Here is a 12,910-nt window from a genome sequence, read left to right as displayed (position 1 = left end):
CAAACAGCCAGGAGCCACTCGAGGCTCTCCCGTGCTCCTCCGCACCCTGGGACAGGAGGTAGTGTGCAATACGGGGTGCACGCCCTCACCCCCACACCCGGCTTCGAGCGTCTGGGGGTCCCAGGGGACCAAGGAGGGGGCCCAGGGGTGGCTGGAGAGGTCCCAGCCTGAGCCCAACTGCAGGAGAGGCTCATGTCCAGGCAAGACCAAGGCACGGCGGTGTCACCCTGCCCTGCTGATTGCACCACCCAGGGTGACACGCCAGAGCTGGGACCCCCTTCACCCTGAGCAAATCCGCGCCGTGGGCAGCCCCGAAAGCCCCAGCACCGGCAAGACGAGCCCCCGCGGTGCACGAGCATCCTCGGGACCAAGGTTGCGGAGCACCCGGCCTGGCCATGGTCCGGGGACAGGTCCCCACCCCGCGGTGACCCCGCTCCCGCCCCAGCCTTGCGGTTTGTGGGAAAGCTTTGATGTCCCCTTTGCACTTTGCCCACCTCGAGCAGCTCCGGGTGCCCGAGCTGGCGAAGGGACACGGGCACCAAGCCAGATCTCCTTGGCTGTGGCCGTTGCCGGGTGCTCCATCCCGGGCGGCAGCTCTAATGCGCGCAGGAGGGTTTGCTTTGGCCCCGACGCCTCGCTCCTGGGCAGCAGAGAGGTCCCCGTGCTCGGGGACAAGTGCCCTCAGAGCCTCTTGACCAGCGGGTTCCCAGGGGGATCCAGCCCCGGGGAAGGCGGTCAGCAAACACAAGTGAAGTGGATTGCACGCCAGAGCCCGATTGCACACCAGGGCCACGAGCCCGGTCACAGGGGCCACCCCGTTCCCCACCCCAGCACCCCGGTATAAAGCCCTCTGCCCCGGCTGCTGCGGGGCAGCCCCGGCTGGGAGGAGGAGGAGGAGGAGGAGGCGGCGGCAGTAGCCATGGAGAGCAGCATGAACCAGGTGGTGGTTGAAGAGCTGCTGGTGAGTCCCTGCAACCCGCAGCGGGGTGACACGGTCACGCTGGGGCTGTCCCCGTGCCCAGCAGAGATGCTCGGCACAGGGCTTTGCCCGGTTTATCCCGGCAAGACGCTGGTGCCCGTGTGACGGCGAAAGGGCCCGTGGGACGCTGCATCCCCAGAGCTCGGGGGCAGCGGGATGGGAGCTGCTCCGCGGGGCAAGCCCAGCCCCAGCCCGCCTGCGTCCCCCAGCTCCCATCTCCTTCCCGCTCACCCCACCTCTCCGCCTTTCCCATGCCCGCAGGACCCGGAGAAAGGCTGCTGCTCCCAGGGGTGCTGCAAGCTGGGCTGCTGCTGCCGGCCCTGCGCCGTTTGCTGTTCCAAATGTGCCCGGTGCTGCGTGCCCCGCTGCTGCAAATGCCCCGGCTGCCCCGGCTGCGGCTGCGTCAAGCGATCCCTGTGCTTCGTGCCTCGCCTGCTCTGCTACCTGCCCCGCAAGCTCCTCAGCTGCCACCACCTCAAGTGCCTCCTCATCGTGGTGGTGGTGGTGGTCCTGCTGGTGGTCATCATCGCCGGCGCCCTGCTGATGTGGCTGCGCGCGGACCAGCGGCACGCCGACGCCGTAAGTAGGGACCCCCACCGCCCCCGGGGAGGGGCTGCCGCAGGCGGTGAGCTCTCCCCGTGCCCCCCAGGTCCTGCGGATGGGGCTGTGGAGAGAACCGGCCTGGGAAGAGGATGTGGCCACTTTCTACCTGGACAGCGAGGATGGAAACCCGGCCACGGTCATCTACGATTACAAGAACGTAAGCAGGGAGCCCTGCGCGGCCGGGGGGACGGGGAAGGGGTGATGGGACCGAGCCGACGCGGGTCTGTCTGCAAGCAGCTGCTGGTCAGCTACAGATCCCGGCTCCACCGTGCCTGCTACGTCACCCGCGCGGACAAGGACAACATCCCGGGGCTGGACGCCGTCGCCGAGACCTTCCGGCGCCGGCAGGTGAGTGCCGGCCGCGCCGCTCGGCACCGGCTGGGGCACGTGGCAATGCCGCAGGCACGGTCCCTCGTGCAACCCCCCCGGTGAAGAACCGGGGTCCAGCGTCACGCCGCTGCTGCCTCGTTTTCCCTTCTCTCCCCTCGCCAGGCTGAGAAGAGGCTCGCCGCGCCCCTGGCCGATCGCTCCCTCCTGGGCACCACGGCGAGCATCCTCTGCGGCATCGTCCCGGTCTACTGGGCTTAGCCTTGCTGGGTGAGTGCAAAGGGTCCTGCTGCCCGCCGGGGTGGGCAGGGGGCTGGCAGGGAGGGCTGGGGGACCCCCACCCACCCAGCGGCACCCTCACGGTGCCAGGTTTGCCTTGCAGCATCCCCGACGGACACGGCATTGCCGCAGCCCCTCCGTCCCTCCGGGAGCATCACCGACACCTCCGCAGCTGCCCCCGCCAGCAGCCCCTCACTCACCCCGATTGCGGGAGGCGCTGGGGCCCACGCGATGCCGCGGGGCTGAGCTGGAGGTTGTGGGGTCGGGGGGTTGGCGTTGGAGGGGCGCGGGGGGGCTCCGCTTCGCCGTGCGGTGCCGCATCCCTGCTGCGAACGCGGTGCTGGGGGGCTGGGGGCGGCGGGTGGGTGTCTGCTCGGGCGAGCGCCGCGCTGCGCCGGGGGACAGCTGGTTTGTCACTTAAGTCTTCTCAGCTTCGCCAAACCCGAGTGCAAAAACGAGCTTAAAAAAACATGACATTTAAAGAAACAAAATTCTCCGTTCCAGTTCTTCACTCCCTGCTCGCCCAGCTCCCGGCTTCCTTTGCCTTAAAAATGGATTTAGGGGCTCTGAGCAGCATTTAGGCAAATTTCTGACGCAGCCGCAGCCCGGGGGCTCACAGAAGGCACCCCCCGAGCGTCGCTCGGCTCTGGGGCATGGGACCGACCTGAGCTGCCCCCTCCTCCTGCCAGAGCCAAGGCTGTCCTGAAAAATATATCTGTCCTCTCCCGTCTGCAGAACTGAATAAAGGATAAGGGGAAGAATCGGGTCTCGGAGCTATTCCTGGCGACAGCCCGTGTCAAAGGCGGCCACGGCCACCGGCTGCAGCCCCAGGACCGGGATTATTAGGACTGGGATGCCGGTGTTATTAGGATCAGATGTTATTAGGACTGGGATGCTGGCCCGGGGCTGAGCATCCAGGGCAGAGGGGGGGAGCGTGGAGCAGCGCAGCCGCAGCCCCCCCGTGGGACGGGAGCCCGCCAGCAGCGCAGCTGCCTCCCGCCGATGCCGCGGCCGACCCGGGGTGGGGGCCGCAAGCACCCCGCCACCCCCGCGCCTCGATCCGGCCCCCGCTCCCCGCTCCTGGCAGCCGGGGAAGCTGCTCCCCGCAGGGAGAGCGCAGCTGCGGCTGGCCGGGATGCGGGGAGCCTGTCCAGGGCCTCCTGCAGCTCTGGAGCACCCAGCCCCAAAACCCTCGCCCTTCCCCAGCCCAGTTGCACCGGTGAGCATGAAACGTGGTGTGGTTTTTATTTGAAAGGCTCCCGGGCTGACCGGCCGGCCCTGGGTACCAGCATCCTCCTGGAGCAGCGATGGCAGGGGCTGCGCAGCGTTTTGCAAGGACTCGGTGCCGCCGCCGCCGCCGCCGCCGGCAGCTCAACCTCCCCACCCCGTGATGGAGCAGCTGAAGACGAGCCGTCAGAAACTTGGCAGGACCCCGAGGTCCTTGTGCAATAATTCAAGTGTCCTTGTTTCTCGAGCCTGCGCAGGCAGAGGCAGGCGAGGTTTAGCAGAGGGCGAGCGCTGCACCTCTGGGTGCTGCATCCCAGGGGGCCAGGGGCACCCTGGACCCCAAAGTGGGGTGTCAGCCCCGGCGGCCGGGCGCAGGGGTGCAGGCGGAGGCATTGGCAGGGCGAGGGGCCGGGGGGCTCGCCCTGCCCGGGGGCAGGCAGGCGGCTTCACACTGCTCCCGGCTCTCGAAGCGGTTGCGGTTGCCGCCGCAGCCCCCGTACCAGAAGAGCGAGCAGCGGCCGGGCTGGTGGCCGTCAAAGAACCACTTGGGCGAGAAGGAGCGGCAGGGCCCCGCGTCCCGTGCCTCCAGGCAGGCGGCTGCAAGGCAGGTGGCACGGCACGCTCGCGGCGTGGCCAGAGCGCACGGCACGGTTGCGTGCCGGGAAACGCACCCTACGACCCAGCACGAGCTGGCAGCCCTGCCTGCCTCCCTGCCTGCTCTCTGCTCGCGAGTCACCCCCCCCCCCCCCAAAAAAAAACACCCGGCCCCCGCCTCGCACACTCCTCACCCCGCGTCACGTTGCTCTCGCCCACGCCGGCTCCGTCGGGACCTGCCCGGGATGGTCCCAGCATCAGCCGAGAGGCAGCAGGGAAACCTCGGCTGTGCCCCCTGCCCGGGCCGGAGGCACCCCATGGCCCCCCGGCCCCCGGAGAGATGCCCACCCTCGCCTACCCGGGTCCGTGCAGGCGCGGATGCAGTCCTGCTCGCTGCCGAAGCGGTTGGCGTTGCCCCCGCAGCCCCCGTACCAGAAGCGCTCGCAGGATCCCGTCTCCCACCGGTGATACCACATGATGGAGAAACGGGTGCAGGCGCTGCCGGGGTCCTTGTCCAGGGTGCACGGTCCAGGAACGGCCGCAGCCCTCCGGCCCTTGCCGGGGCCGGGGGGTGCCGTGGACGTCCCAGTGGGGGGCATAGGGGGAACCTCGGGGGTCCTGGGAGGGGAAATCAGAGCAAAGCCCCCCCAGGATGTGCTGGGGGGGGGGGGGGAAGGAACGCATCCCCGGGAAGAGGAGGTGCAACCCCCCAGCCCCCCAACTCGTGTCGCAGGGGACCAAGGGATGTGCACGCAGGGGACGGCCCCGGTGCCGCTCACTCACTGCGCGGGGGTCCCCGGGAGGAGCTTGCTGGTCCCAGCGCCGGGGGGGGGCACCTCCCAGGGGCACCCCGGGGTGCTGGGGTGCTGGCTGCTCTCCGCTGCGGAGAAGAAGCGGTGGTGGAGGCGTGACGGATGTACCGGCAAGGAGGTTTTGGGGATTGAAGCCGCCTACCCCTGGTGCAGCCAGGGACGGGACCTGGAGATGCTCCAGCCCCCCCAAGACCTCCCCACCACCGCTCACCCCGCAGCCTCCTGAGGAAGCCCAGCGCCGTCCTCTCCGCGTGCCCCATCTCAGGCGGGTGGACAGAGCCCAGGCGCAGGGAGTGGTACCTCCACGCCGGCAGCACCTCGGGCACGGCCGCCTCCGGCCGCTCCGTCCCAGCTCGTCCCAGGGAGAGCACCAAGACGCCGAAATCCTCGCACCGGGCAAAGGGTGCCAGCGCCCTCCGTGCCTCCCCATCCCACAGCACCGCAGCCCCTGTCCCCACTATGAAGAGGACGCGGGACCGGTTGCCGGAGCTCTGCAGGAAGGTGTGCCGGAGGGTCCACGCCACCGTGCCGCTGGTGGATGCCGCGGCCGCCCTGGGCACCAGCGCGAGGCGGAGGCGCTCCCGGAGCCGCTCCCCGGAGCCGGGCAGCCCGAAGGGGATCTCGGCCAAACCCTGCCCGGGGGCGGAGGGGCCCGTCAGCACCAGGGCGATGCGGGTGCCGTGCTGCGCTGGATCCGGCCCCGCGGGCTGCAGGTGCCCCAGGAGGCGGTGGAAGAGCTCGCCGACGGCCTCCAGCCTCTCCATTGGCATCCCCAGGGCTGCGTTGTCCACCACCAAGGCCAAGTCCACATCTAGGGGGTCAGGGGACGGCACGGCTGCAGCGCAGCCCTCGGGGTGGCAGAGGTCTGGGGATGGGGAGAGATGGAGGCTGAGCCCCAGAGCCGGCGGACACCCGTCCCGGGTGCCGCCCCGGGGCTGCCTACCAAAGCAGAGGACGCAGGGCAGCACGTCTTCCTGCACCACCGCCGCGTCCCTGGCCGGCTCTGCCGTGGAGAGCTGGACCACTCGGAAGAGGCTGTTGACCTGGGGAGGGGAGGCAGAGCCAGGGCAGGGGGTGAGGGCTGGGGCGGGGGGAGGGGACCAGGGGGAGCAGCCACCAGCCCCGGGGCTCACCTGGAAAGCCCGCACCACCTCGGGCAGCGGGCTGAAGGTGAGCACCGCCGGCACGACGCCCAGGGCTTCGTACTGCAGGGCAGCCTCCTCGATGCCCTCCAGGTCCTGGTTCCGGCCGCTGGTGACGAAGAGGACCACCTTCCTGCCCAGGGCGGCCGGCCGGACCCTCTTGAGCACGTGGTGTCCCACGAAGCGCATGGCAGCGGCCAGGCGGCCACGCCGGGTGGAGCGGGTGGGCGAGAGGCGGCGGAGGCGTCCCAGCAGCGCGGCCCCGCTCCCGGCCTCCCCGGCACGCAGCAGGTAGGTGGGGGTGGCCGCGTAGGCTAGCATGGCCACCCGGGCTCCTGCCGGGCAGCCCAACGGGGAGACCTGCAGGTCCTGCAGCAGCAGGGCCACCAGCTCCTTCATGCGGGAGAAGAGGGCTGGTGGCACCGTGGACGAGGTTTCCAGCACCAGAACCAGCTCGGTGGGGAAGAGCGGGCAGGAGGGCGAGGTGGTGACTGCGAGGGGATGGTGGCATCTCAAGGACTGCCGGAAAAGCCCCCCTGCGACATCCCGTGCTCGTGGTACCCACGCCCACCCATCCACCGCTGCCTCCCTCCGGGCACGCATCCGTTGGCTGTGCCCCCGCCATCCGGCCATCCCTCTGTCCCCTCCGCCGTGGTCCCCCCACCGAGCTGGTCCCCGTCCCCTCCCCGCCATCCCCGCCTCTGTCCCAGGCTCTCACCGCAGCTCCGGCGGATGAAAGCCCTGAGCTCGCAAGGCTGGAGGGATGCACGAAGCCGTGTCAGTCCCAGCTCTCCCGCCCGGCTCTTCCCAGCAAACCCAGTAAGGCTTGCTGGGGCCGGGCGGCTGCCGAGTTCCTCGCTGTCCCCCGAGGACACCCCTCGAGGCCGGGTCCCCGTCCCCAGCCTGCCCTACACCAGCATCCCGTACCGTGGAGGGGGGAATGCCTGGCGAGCCCTTTGGGCCCTGGAGCAGCAGGAGAGGAGAAAAATTAAGAGGAAATCTGAACAAGGAACACATCCCCGAGCACCGGGGCTGGTTGCAGGCAGAAATGTGGCAGGAAAAAGGGAATTCGCAGGGAGTCACCATCTCTCCCGGAGGTCCCACGCTGCCACGGCCGCCCGCTTCTCCTCTGCTCCCGGGGTGGCCCTGGAAAATCCCGGGGAGATGAGCGGGTGGGCACGGCCACGGGGCAGCGGGGAGGGGGCTGCACCGTACTCACCCTGCGCCCGGGCAGCCCTCGCGTGCCCTTGTCCCCTGGGGATCCCCTCTCGCCCCTGTCACCCTGGGGGGGGGGACACACACTCGGAGGAAGCCGACCCCGTCTTTACCAGCACCCCACGGCGTGGACTGGCCGGCCCTGGCCAGGTCCCCGTGTCCCCTCCCGGCTCCCCACGCACTCACCTGAGCCCCGGGGTACCCCGGCAGCCCCCGAGCACCCTGGGGGAAGCAGCACACGTGAGCGGGGCCGGGACCCCCGGCAGCCCCACGGGCAGGGACGGAGCTCTGCCCCACGCTCATCCCGCCCGCCTCCATCCCAGCCCCGAGCTGCAGGTACCTTGGCACCCTTCCTCCCTGGAGCACCTCTCTGGTCACACCCGTTCTCGCCCTGGGAGGGGAGGAAAATCCCAAAGCAGATTATTGTAGGACCTACACAAACCCCTCTCTTCCCAAAGCTTCCTTGGCCGTGGCTTTTCCATGGCTGCGGTGCCTCTGGGGACGATGCCGTGTCCCCGAGGGGCACAGCCTTACCAGGGCACCTTTGGGCCCCCGCGGTCCCGTGCTCCCCTTCCTGCCCTCAGCTCCTGCCTGCCCCTGGAAGAGAAAGCGGGGCTGCAGGCTGGGGGTGCACGGGGGAACGCTGCAAAACGCATGGCCGTGGTACCGCTCACCTTCCCCCCTTTGGGGCCAGCTGGGCCGGCTGCTCCCTGGGAGCCCTCGGCTCCGGGCGGACCCTGGGCGAAAGGCAAAAGTGAATCAAAGATGCCGAGCAGCACCCGTGGGGTGGGCACCCACCGGCACGGCCACCGGCTCAGGGTGGCCACCAGCACCCCCCGGGGACCCCAGCACAAGGAGGAGGACGGCACCTGAAGTCCTCTGCTCCCCGGGTGGCCGATGGCACCCTTCGTCCCCCGCGGCCCCGGCATCCCCTGCAAAGGGAGAGGAGAGGAGAGGGGGCAGCGGGGATGCTCCCCTGGGGGTCCTGGGGCTGGCGGGGGCTGCCCTGGCCTCACCTGGGCACCTCCATAGCCCTTCTGTCCCCCGGGGCCGGGGCTGCCACGGTTCCCCTTCTTGCCCTGCGAGGAGACGGGACGGCTCAGGCTCCGGTGGGGACACGTCCCTGGTCCCCGGGGCGGGCAGAGCCCCACGTCCTCGGGCGCTGCCAGCCCTACCTGCGGTCCCTGCTGCCCTTTCTGGCACGAGGTCTGGAGAGGGAAGCACTGTCAGCGGCCACGTCCCCAGCACAGGCCGCGTGGCACAGGGATGCCCGGCATAGACCCCGGTGCCCCCCTGCTCGTGGCACCTACCGGGTGAGCAGGGGGACCTGGGGGTCCCACCGGCCCCGGGGGACCATCCTGGCCGGGGTCTCCCTGGAAATCACAGACGTAGAGAGGGAAGCAGAGCTCCTGGCCGTCCGCCCCGCACGTCTCATCCCCAGGAGGGTCCTGCCCACCGGCTGCTCCACCGCCGCCACCCAGCATCCCCGAGCACGGTCCTGGTCCCTGCCAGCCCTTACCTGGGGACCCCCGTCTCCTCTCCACCCCGGGGTGCCGGGCTCAGGGCTTCTCCTCCCGGGTGGCCCCTGGGGAGCAGAGAGGGGGCTCAGCGAGCCCCCCAGCCCCCCGTGGAGCCCCGGGGCTGCGAGCCTGCACTCACCGCCTCTCCACGAGGGCCTGGGAGCCCCTTTTCCCCCCGGGCACCCCGGGAGCCTTTCTGCCCCTAGGTGAAGGCAGGAGGAAGGGATTTTAGCAACCGGGCAGCGGGCGAAGGAGGCAATGCTTCGCCGAGGCTCAGCCGTGCAGCACCGCACCTGCCTCCCCCGGGACCCCTTCTCTCCGGGGCGGCCGGGGGTCCCCACTTCGCCCTGGGGAGGAGAGAGGAGGCTGTGCCCGTGCCCATGCCCGGTCCTGTGCCCGTGCCCGTGCCCGTGCCCGGTCCTGCTCAGGCAGCTGTGCCGGGACGGAGGGATGGTTGCACGGGCTGGCTGGTGCGATGCCCCTCTGCACAGCTCACCTGCTCCCCGTCCACGCCGTCGTAGCCGGCTTCTCCAGGAGGTCCCTGCAGGGAGGTGACACGGTCTGAAGCCAGGTTATACGGCACAGGGTGGAATAGCCAGGTCCCGGCTTTGCCCCGCTTCCCCCATGACTCCGGGCCATCCCACCCCTCCCTCCATCATGACCATCTCCCATTCCCCTCCCCAGACCCCTCTCTTCCCTGCCCGTCCTCAAGGTCGCCCTGCCGCTGCCAGCTGTCCATGGCCTTGGCCACCATCGGTGCCCGCAGGAGCCACAGGATAACCCACGAGGCAGGGACGTACCCGCTCCCCAGGGTGACCCATCAAACCCTGCAAAGAGACAGAGGAGAGCAGCCGGGGAGCGGCGGGCACCCACGCTGCAGGACGGAGCCACGCTGGGCTGGGATGGCCCCTCACCTTCGGTCCACACTGTCCCGGGCATCCCTGCATCCCTCGGCTGCCGTGGAGACCCCGCGGTCCCTGCTCCCCCTGCGCTCGGGAGGGGAGAGGAGGCCGTCGGTGGCCATGCGGTGACGGGGGTCCCCTCGCCCCCAGGGCCACCCTCTCCCACTCCCGGGGGGTCCCACGGCCAACTCACGCTGTGTCCGTGCTCGCCCTCTTCTCCAGCGCGCCCCTTGCTGCCCGTCACCCCCTAGGACAGAGAGACCCTGGGAGCGGCAGCTGCAGCCCCCTGGCCCCATGACGGACCCCGGGCTGGCAGCCAGCGCGGCTGGGCTCCCTTCCCAGCTGGGGGAGGAAGGGCTTGAGCTGAGCCGAGCTTCCAGGGCTCCTCTTGGCCCTGGGAAAGGGGTCCGGGGCTGCGCATGCAGCACGAGGGTGCAATTCCCCTGGGGGAGCGTGGTAAGACCCCCCCCGACCCCCTGGGCCTCAGTTTCCCCCTGCTTTGCTCAGCGCTTTGGCACCGTGGCAGCAGCGTCAAGGCGGGCACGGCCCAGGCTCGAGGTTTGCTCTGGGAGCCCGGCTGGGCGATGCAGAGCCCGTGCATCCGTCCCGACGGAGAGGGATGGGAAGGATGGGACCGCTCTCCCGTGGGCATGGTGGGGGGCCTGGGGAAACGTCCCCTCTGATGGGGAAGGGAAAGGTCTAAGCCCTGCTCTGGGCTGTCTGCAGGGCTGGGCATCCCTCCCGCACCCCCCCCAGCCCCTTACCTTGCCTCCCCGGGGGCCAGCGGGGCCTTGCGGACCGGGCAGCCCCACGCAGGTGCAGGGACACATCTGGCAGCACGTCCGCTCTGCCAGGGCCAGCTGCGGGGAGAGGGCGGCATCCCCGCTCAGAGCCCGCGGGGACCCTGCCGCCCACCCCACCGCTGCTCATCCTCACCAGCTCCTGTGCCACATGCCCGCCGGCCTCTGGCATGTCCACGGCGAGCTGCTGCCCGCTGCCCCGCCATCGCCCGAACTCCATCTGCTGCAGGTCCCCCAGCCCCGTGACGTTGTTCACCGCCACCGTCACCAGCAGGTCAGCCTGGTCTGGAGGGCACGGGGTGCCGCGGGGTGTCACGCTGCACCGGCTGGCCCCCGGCCCCCACCAGCTTTCCCCATTTGCAGGGGGTCACCCGGCCAAGCCCCACGCGGCCGTTGCCACCCCAACCTTGCAGCCAAGCCGACATTGCCGCCTCCTTCATCTTCCCGGCATCATCGTCCAGCCCATCCGTGAACACCAGCAGCACCTGAGCGAGGAGGGAGGGGGCCGGTGCTCTGCAGCAGCCCCTGGCAGCGGGACCACCCGGCATCCCCCGGCCTCACGGGGAGCAACGGGCACGGCTGTGCCAGTGCCGTACCTTGGCATCGGCCGCCTGCCGTGCCAGGGTGCCGAGGAAGCTCTGCAGGGCGAGCTGGTTGAGGTAGGAGCGCTGGAAGGCGTGCGCCCGCGCCAGGCGTTGCAGCACATCCACCCAGGGCTCCCGCAGCCGGTCCTGGAAGAGGCTGTCCCCATCCTGCTGCGTGCTCTGCAGGCTGAGGCTCAGGCTGAGCGGGCTGCAGGTGAGGTGGTCCAGCACGGCCAGGTCCCGCAGCACCCGCTCCAGGTAGGGCTGCAGGTTGGACTGCTGGTAGTCGGTGACATCCAGGGCCACCAGCACGTGGAGGGTGCACGGTCCTGCGGGCCAGAGCACGGAGACCCAGCCGGGCTACGCGTGGGCTGGAGCGTGGCATCCCCCACGGGGACACGCGTGCCCCACGGCGGGACACCTCCCCGTGGCCACGCACAGGGACGTCCTCACTCACCCGCCTCCCGGCTCCAGACCCCTGCAGCTGCAAGGACGAGCAGAGCCGTGGGGAAGCAGACCCCGCATGGCCCCATGGCCCCGGCGTGGCACGGTGACACCGTGGTTGCCGTCGGGGAACCGGCTCCTCCTGTGCCCGGCGGCTGCAAGGCGTGAAGGCAAGGCTGGGGCCAGGCAGCAGCCGGCAGTGGCGAGAGCGGGGAGACGGCGGGCCCAGAGCTGCCGCCAGCTCTCCATCCATCACCGCTGACAGGTCATCCATGGAGCACAGCCCAGCCCGGGGCCACTGTGGCTGTCCGAGCCGAGCCAGCGCTGGCCTCATCCTGCCCGCCTGCTTGGCCGCTTGCAGACAGCGCTGGGCGCGTTTTGCTCCCCGGGGCTGCGAGCCCTCCCTCCTGGTGAGCTGCGGGGCGACTGGGGAGGGCGCGGGGGCAATGCGGGGCAGGACACGGGGGTGTCGAGCTCCTGACGGGGCTGAACGGCTCCTGGCAGGGCTTTGGGACAGGCTTTGCCCCCGGCTCTGCGAGGACGCCCGTGCAGCCCGCTGCCCCTCGAGCTCGGCCTTTGGGGCTGCGCCTCGGGCAGCACGCTGCGGAGATGCAGCTTTTCCGAGGGTTTTCAGGATGCCCTTCGGAGCTGGCGTGGCAAGCGTTCCCTCGCCGCGCTGCAGGCAGGGAGCAGAGGCACGGAGCGATGCACCGAGGTCAGCACCGGAGCCCTGCCTGCCTGTCCTGCCGCACCGGGTGACCTGCCTGCTTTGCCGACGAGCGGGACGCAACGCGTCCCATGGCCTGGCCGCCCGGCCGGAGCAAGAGGGGAGAAGGCGGCTGGAGCTGAGACCCCTTTGGGAATTACCAAAGTGACGGACCAAAGACCGCGGTAGAAGCCGAACCTGCGGCATCGCCACAACCCCGCAGCGACTGCTTGGGGACAGAGGAAACCCCCTTACCTCTCCTGTGCCTTTGCCGGTGCGGGGGATCCACGGCACGCAGAGACGGTGCAGCTGACCACGGGCTGCAGGAGCTGGCCGCCTGCGTGGGAGGATGTGCGTTCGGGGGTTATTTATTCCAGGGCTCGAGAAAACATCATATGTCCGACACGTCAGGAGGAGCTGCCTTGCGGCCAGGGAAGAGGCTCCCGGGCTCCGTGGGGCCGGCCCTGCTAGAGCAGGCAGCTGCCCGCCATGGGCCACGGGCCACGGCACCCCACGGCCACCCACCGGCTCCTGGGAAGGTGCGAGGAGCTCATGGGGCAGGAGACCGTCGACGGTCGACAGAGATCGCGGTGCTTGGAAAACCACATCTGCAAGGGAGCCGGGTCCCAGGGAGCGAACGCCAGTGTGGGAAAGCCAGGCTGGTGCAGAGGGAGGTGGAGGAAAAACCTCCATGGAGAGCCCTGGGTTCCCGGAGCGCTCCGTGAGAAAGGGGCGATATCAGGGTGGAAACCAGTGGCCAGATCCTGACATAATGG

General features: G+C 70.1%; 1 protein-coding gene across 1 annotated transcript; it reads left to right on the top strand.

The window, feature by feature from the left end:
• Positions 1-919: 919 nt before the first annotated feature.
• On the top strand, positions 920-2,170 carry LOC142420051 (surfactant protein C-like). The gene is made up of 5 exons (XM_075523535.1): positions 920-961; positions 1,241-1,558; positions 1,629-1,739; positions 1,820-1,930; positions 2,075-2,170. The coding sequence occupies exons 1-5, from the start codon at positions 920-922 to the stop codon at positions 2,168-2,170; spliced, it is 678 nt and encodes a 225-aa protein (XP_075379650.1).
• Positions 2,171-12,910: the final 10,740 nt, after the last annotated feature.

The sequence above is a fragment of the Mycteria americana genome, chromosome 23 (assembly GCF_035582795.1).
Source record: "Mycteria americana isolate JAX WOST 10 ecotype Jacksonville Zoo and Gardens chromosome 23, USCA_MyAme_1.0, whole genome shotgun sequence".
Classification (NCBI taxonomy): Eukaryota; Metazoa; Chordata; class Aves; order Ciconiiformes; family Ciconiidae; genus Mycteria; species Mycteria americana.
The sequence above is the reverse complement of the archived record's forward strand: the minus strand, read 5'-3'. Positions and strand labels throughout refer to the sequence as shown.